The sequence below is a fragment of the Cloeon dipterum genome, chromosome 1 (assembly GCF_949628265.1).
Source record: "Cloeon dipterum chromosome 1, ieCloDipt1.1, whole genome shotgun sequence".
In the NCBI taxonomy this organism is placed as follows: Eukaryota; Metazoa; Arthropoda; class Insecta; order Ephemeroptera; family Baetidae; genus Cloeon; species Cloeon dipterum.
The window spans coordinates 41,721,105-41,728,147 of NC_088786.1; the positions used below are offsets into that span (position 1 = coordinate 41,721,105).

At 42.8% G+C, this 7,043-nt stretch overlaps 1 protein-coding gene and 1 long non-coding RNA gene across 2 annotated transcripts; both read right to left on the minus strand.

The window, feature by feature from the left end:
* Nucleotides 1–245: 245 nt before the first annotated feature.
* LOC135943446 (zinc finger protein ZFMSA12A-like) lies at nucleotides 246–2,643 on the minus strand. The gene is made up of 3 exons (XM_065489981.1): nucleotides 2,520–2,643; nucleotides 2,341–2,424; nucleotides 246–694 (listed from the first exon to the last, which is right to left on the minus strand). Exon 3 carries the CDS (start codon nucleotides 600–602, stop codon nucleotides 246–248), a length of 357 nt encoding a protein of 118 aa, XP_065346053.1. The 5' UTR covers nucleotides 603–694; nucleotides 2,341–2,424; nucleotides 2,520–2,643.
* Nucleotides 2,644–2,707: 64 nt separating this feature from the next.
* LOC135934367 (uncharacterized) lies at nucleotides 2,708–3,035 on the minus strand. Its single transcript, XR_010574111.1, has 3 exons — nucleotides 2,949–3,035; nucleotides 2,851–2,888; nucleotides 2,708–2,794 (listed from the first exon to the last, which is right to left on the minus strand). It is a non-coding gene; the product is annotated as an uncharacterized LOC135934367 (long non-coding RNA).
* Between the last annotated feature and the right edge of the window lie 4,008 nt (nucleotides 3,036–7,043).

The window sequence follows — 7,043 nt, forward strand, 5'->3', positions numbered from 1 at the left end:
TCCTGGTGGATCAAGGTGGAATCCCGGTGGATTCAATCTCCTTACGCCTGGAATAATTGAAACAAGATAAAATAATAGAGTGTACCTGTTTTCCTGTCATTTGGTTTATTCACAAGTTGACATTCAATCAGTATTTTCGTTTCATGTAAAATTTTTCTCCGGATAAAACCCCGCCATTTTCTTTATCTACTAAAAAAATCGATTTCCTCGAACACAACGGAATTTATCCGTTTTTCCCTGGTCATTTAAACGAAAAAATTGTCCGCCCTGGTGGCTTTTCGGGCGGTGGCGGTGTTTCGGCGGCAGTTTCGGCACTGGTGGCCCTGCATCTCGTTCTTGGCGAAATTCCTGTCGCACGAGAAGCAGCGGTGGACGATCCACACGTGGCTGGTGCGGGCGACGGCGCTGCTGAAGCCCCTTCCGCACACGCGACACGCCAGATTCTTGTGGGCGCCGTGTTGGCGCCGCTCGTGCGCGTCCCGCTCGGCGACGTCGGCGAAAAAGAGGCGGCACGACGTCGCCCGGCACGGCTCGTAGCCGTGCCGCCGCCTCATGTGCCAGCTCAGGTCAAACGTGCCGATTCCGAACTTCTGTCTGCACATCCGGAAAGGGCAGACCTTGCCGTGGCTCAGGGTCAGGACCTCCGCGCGCCCGTCCGTCAACGCCCACAGCTCCACGTTCGAGCACTTGGCGGCTGAAAGTAACACGGAATTTTGGGTTAATTTTGACAATTTCAGGGAGGGGTTTATTTTTGCTCTCGAAAAATTCCACTTAAAAATTAAAATAATGTTTTTCGACTTTTTCGTGTTTTGCCAAATAATACAAACTCCAAATCTCAGGTTCTAACCATCAGATTTGCACAAACTAACCACCATCAGACTCATCTGGACCTCCCCTGACTAGCTGAATGGTGTAGGGGGTGCCTACCCTCCACCCCAAAACGCGAAAATATTCTTTAAACTAATAAAAATTATTTCGAATACATTTTTTACTAAACAATTTTAGCTGGGGGTTGAAGGGGGTGAATGGTTGGCACCCCTAAACCCTTTGGATGGTCAGGGGAGGTTGAGACGAGTCTTACGGTGTGTAGTTTTTGCAATTCTGATCGCTAAAACCCGAGATTTGGAGTTTGCAAAATACGAAAATGTAATAAAATTAGTGATTTTCTTATTTTTACAAATTTTGGAAACTCCAAATCTCGGGTTTTAGCGATCAGAATTGCAAAAACTAAACACCGTAAGACTCGTCTCAACCTCCCCTGACCAGCCAAAGGGTTTAGGGGGTTTCTTCCCTCCACCCGGAACCGCAAAAATACTCTTAAAACTGAGAAAAATGATTTCAGATATATTTTTTATTTACAAATTTTAGCTTGGGGTTGAAAAGAAGGTGGTTAACAGGCCCTAAACTCTTCAGCTCGTCAGGGTAGGTCAAGGTGTACCTAACACGGTGCAGTTTTTTTTGGTAAAATCAGAAAGTCAAAAATTCGTGATTTTCATGTTTTTGCCAATATTTCAAACGCCAAATCTCGGGTTCTAACTATCAGAACTGCAAAAACTACCCACCGATGGACTCGTATCAATATCCCCTGACCATCTGAAGGGTTTAGGGGGTGCCTACCCTCATCCCTTTCAATCCCTTATATTAATTTAAATTGCTAAAATGTACTCAGAAACATTTTTCCCGGGATTTAAAATTGTTTTAGCAATTAAAGTTGAAGGGTATGCACCCCCTTAACCCATCAGCTGGTTAGTAAAAATTGAGATTAGCTCAACGGTGGGTGGTTATTGCAATTTTAAAGGTTAGAACCCGAGATTTGGAGTTTACAATATTGGCAAAAACGCGACAAATTTAGAAAAATTCGTGTTTTTCTAGATATGACGTGTGGTATTTCTCGAAAACAAAAATGAAAATCACCCCGGTTTTTACACAAACGTACACAAATATCACGGAGACTCTTTTAAGCACATTTTCAAAATTCCAAAATCAGGAGATCATTTTTAAAATTTGAATTATAAACCTAATTTAACAACCTTGACCTTTAAGACATCGAATTATGTGTTAGTCATCCGGTAAAAAATAATATTTTTCCCAGAAATGTTTCTGCCGCAATCTTTGAGAATCTATTTTAATAATTTCAATCTCTTTAACAAAAAAATATTGTTAAATCGACCGTAAGTACAATAAACTTTGTCGTCGTGTTTTTCGGTTTGTTGCTCGTGATGGAATATTTTTATTTCATTCATTTCCGTGAAGCCTAGAAAATAAAAACCAGAACCAAATAAGTGAGAACCCTAATTCACCGAGGCGTAAACTAATATTTCAGAATTGATCCGAGCTTACTGGGTGCAGAAGTGGCGCCAGAGCGCTCGTGGGCGTAGAGATGCGAGCGGTTCTCGGCAGGACCACCGTTTTCCTTTGGAAGGACTAGAAATTTCAAAATTACACCTAATTCCAATTCCAATTCGATCTTTCAACAGTTTATAAAAAAATAAATAAATATTAAAAAATTGCAGTCGTACGTTTTCCCGTGAAAATGTTGCGATAGAAGAAGGAATTGATGGCCGGCTGGTTCCGCAAATTGGCTCGTCGCCACGAGACTCCGGCGTCGGCGTTCTCGCCTTTTGTGTTCAAACCCGAACGACGACGGGCTGAAGAAAATGTAGTTTCAATTATTAAGAACTCTAAATATGGTGAAAGAATGACTCACCAATAGAAAAGTCAGAAAAATCGGGCGTAATCTCGAGAATGCGCATCTGCTGCCGCTGGATCAGGGGCGGAGGCTTGTTTCTCAGGGCTGAAAAATAGAAATAAATCCAGAAATGCACTTTTAAACAGAGGGGTGAGTCCAACCTGAGGGGGTGGCGCTCGCCGAGCGGCCTGCAATGTCGCTGGAATTAAAACAGATTTTAAATTTATAATTATTCCGATTTAAAATGAATAATTAATACTAGTGACACTCGTTGCAGTAGATTCCCCACATGGCCGCTTGGAGGAAACACCCTTGGCACACTGGCCTCGGCGGGTCCATCTCAGTAATAAGAAATCAGGCCACCGCGCGCGAGCGAGTGATTGATAACAGAGACAGAAACTGATCTTTTGAGCAGCCCGAGTGACGATCGAATTTTCGAAACGCTTTAGCCCGGCTTTATTTGAATCGCTGGAATTTTTCTTCAGATCGTTGTGATTTATTTTATCTCGGACATTCTTGCGCGCTTCTAACAAGGCGGGCATGACCATGAACGCAGCCAGCTATCGTGGGATTCCAAAAAATGGAAGCATTTCTGCCACATTCCTGCCTATTTTATGACCGCAGGTGTGTGTGTGTGTGGCTCGTGGACGCGCGGCTTTTATCGCATACGCTTAAAATACTGCGTTTGAAAAACACGAAATAGATTAGCAAGATGGCGGCTGCAATGAATGCTATTCCGCCATTTTGGAGACAGCAAAGCAATGATTTAAATTGCTTCCGCTAAAAAAGGAAAATACACGATTTTGCACGATTCAAAAAGATTTGCGAGGAAAGTAGAATCATAACTAAACATGAAAATAACGGTTTGAACATGATACAGCTTTTGCACCGGTGTATCTAGGTGTAATCCAGGTGGATTCAATGATTTGACGAAGTTTCTAAACGCACTAATCGATTCCTGAGGGTCGAATTAGGTAAAATGGGCGTTTTTTCTGTCCAAAAAGTGCAGCGCGACGTGCGAATTTTTTTCCCGCCAAAATGATATGAGTCTATTTGCGAGGTCTGCGCATGCGTGTGAGCTGGCTGGATCTGCCAAAGAAGTCATTCGTACAGGAGGTCACTCTGTAAGTGCTCTCACGCATGAACAGTCCTCGAAAATAGGCTGATATCATTTTGGCGGGAAAAAAGTTCGCACTTCGCGCTGCACTTTTTAAACGGAAAAACACCCATTTTACCTAATTCGACCCTCAGGAATCGATTGGTGGGCTCAGAATCTTCGTCAGAGACGGTGGATTGGAAAGATGAGCTACAATCAAGACTCTTTGACCACCTATTGTCGATTTTTAAACTAAAAACTGATATTTTGGCCTTGACAAACATTTCCTCGTGGATAAAAATGAAAAAAACTCATCCCATAGCAGCGAATGCAGCGCCTCCAAGGGCCTAAATGACCTGGCAGTCAGCTCTGAGATTTTTATAAGCCAATTTCCCGCCAAAATTTGTCTTTCCTCCGACCGATTCTAATTTAAAATCATTTCCCATCGAGTTTTAGCTTTTTCCAACCCCGCCAAAGCCTGTCACGACTGCACCAGCTTATAAGCGTGTGTACATCTTATTCACTGGGGCCGTGAGCCGCGCACTTGCATTAGCGCCTTGACACACATTTCCTGCCGCAATAATCGTGCCGCGCCGATTGCTTCTCCGCATCGGGAAAATATCTGTTCTGCGCGTAAATTGATAAAAGGGCGCATCGTCTTTTCTCTCTGCTCTTTTTTCTGAGGCGTCTGGGGTCGCGGCGGGGCGGTTTGTTTTGTCTGGTGCGTGCGCGCGGTGTGTGTTTGTTGTGATAGCGGCTGCGTGGCCGGCGCATCTCTCGCGCGTCCGTTTAATGTGTTCGTTGAACTGCTCTCTCTCTCTCTCTCTCTCTCTCTCTCACTCACCTGCATGAAATTACGCCCTTTCCCAGCTCTCGCACACGGCACAAGATGGAAAATTCCACCGCGCGCGTGATTGACTGGCTCTCGTTATCCACACTCGCCTGCAATTCATATTCTTTTCTTAGCCTTCGTATGTGCGAGAGAGTAAGAAGAAAAAAGAAGAAGCCAAGAAGCAGCATCGCCGCGGCGCTCACACCCAGCATCAACCAACACATCGGGAATTATTGATCCCGCGTAACCGTTAAATTCTTGATGATGAAATTTTGATCGAATAAATGCAGGAAACATGTCGGCAACTGTCTTAATCTCAAATTTAATCAAAATATTTGCATAATAGAGATTTTTCGGGGACTTTCAGTTGGAAAATTATTAAAAATTAATTTTTTTCATTTTTTTTATACATTTTACACATAAAGGTCTTCATTTTTGGACACAAATTGATAAGGACAATTTTTGTTTAGGATTTCAAGCGTATTTGAACCAAATTTTCAAATTAAATAAATAATTTATGACTCTTAGCGGGCTTTTTTAGGGGATGAGACTCACCCCCTGCACCCTGAAGGTGGAATTTTTTATTTAAATTAATGTACTGGCCAGAACTTGTCGTTCTTTAGCCTAATTTAAATTTTTAACCAATGAAAAATATAAATCCGGAATTTTTTAGGTTTCAATAAAATGACTAAACGAAGAATCAAACAAATGGGGTGAAGATACCTAAAAAATGAGCCCAGATTTGAGTTTCTGATGCCAAAAAACATATAGATAGACACCAAACAACGCTATGATCCAAATTAAAATCGAAAACCAACCCCTAAATGCAAGGGTGAGCTCCAACCCCTAACTGAAACCTCTCCCAAGAGTTTGTGTCTTTCGAGATAAGATAAATATGCACGACAATAGAGCGATTTGTATACTTCACCCTGTGGAACCTACCAGGGTGCTCACTGCTCAGGAAACACCCTGAGTACCTGAAAGGTGTTCTGATGGTCTGATCAGGGTCGAGTTGCACTTTTTCTGAAAGCTCTTGACTTGCCCGTTCCAACGGTGTGCAGATCTTGAAGATTGAACCAATACAGAGCCCGTCAGGCATCGTTAAAAAGGCTTAAAAATTGAATTTAATTATATATCGGTCCCTCAAGAGCTACCTGACGCTATAGGGTTTGAATTTTTACCTGTTCTGAAGGATTTACCAGTCCCAAAGCACGCTCTGAGGGTGAAAATCAACTGATTTTTTATCATTCGTGCTAGGACTGGGAAAGAAAGTAAAAAAATTAAATTCATTTTAAGTTTGAATTTAATTTCAGTCGAGTTCTTTCTCCAAAACATGTCTTTGTAAAAATCGTTTACGAAAGGAGTCACTTTGGCTGCGCAACAAAGAGAAAAAAAGAGTGTGAAATGACAAATTGCTACAGTGTCTGCGTTTGACGGTTTATTTTTGAACGCGTTATTTAGTGCGTGTTTGTTATTTCGTTGCGCGGCCTCGGCGCTTTTGTCGAGAATAAGTGCAAGTGGAGACGCCGCGCGCGACTTGTAATACAGTTTGGCAAAAGGAATCATTTAGCGAGGAGCGCGCGCGGGGGAACGGAGTAAGTAAGCAAAATGTGAGCCAGAATTCGAGCGGCCGAAAATAAAAGAGGCTTGCGCAACATTTGGACGCTGCCTGCGGCCTGCGGACGTGCACGCCGCGTTTGCACAGGTGCGAAAAACGCTCGCGCAAACAATTCAATCTCTCAGTTCATTCCGAGACAGAGAGAGAGGCGAAGCGGAAACAAAAATATCCAGCAGATGCGCGAAATTGCATATAGCGCTTCACGGTCGCCTTGTTGATTTATTTACTATTCACTCTCGCGCTGCTGCTTTATTTGTTTATACTCTGAGCCGAGACGCTTTTACTGCGCGGACTCACCACGACCTGCGCTGTTAGCACAGCCGCAACTGTGTACACGGAGAATTTATTCAGAAAATCTAATTAAAATGTTTAAATTCACGCTATTAATTATATTATGATTAAAAATCGGTTGATTTTCACCCTCTGAGCGCGCTTTGGGACTGGTAAATCCTTCAGAACAGGTAAAATTCAAACCCTATAGCGTCAGGTAGCTCTTGAGGGACCGATATATAATTAAATTCAAATTTTTAGCCTTTTTAACGATGCCTGACGGGCTCTGTATTCATTCGATCTTCAAGATCTGCACACGGTTGGAACGGGCAAGTCGAGAGCTTTCAGAAAAGGTGCAACTCGACCCTGATCATACCATCAAAACATTTTTCAGGTACTAAGGGTGTTTCCTGAGCACCCTGGTAGGTTCCACAGGGTGAAATATACAATTTGCTCTAAAGACTAGCATATTTAATCTTATCTCGAAAGATACAAACTCTAAGGGGTTGGTTCAGATTACGGGTTGAAACTCACCCTT

Coding starts and splice junctions, on each gene's coding strand:
- LOC135943446 (XM_065489981.1), bottom strand. CDS start 602: ATGTGCAGACAGAAGTTCGGAATCGGCACGTTTGACCTGAGCTGGCAC.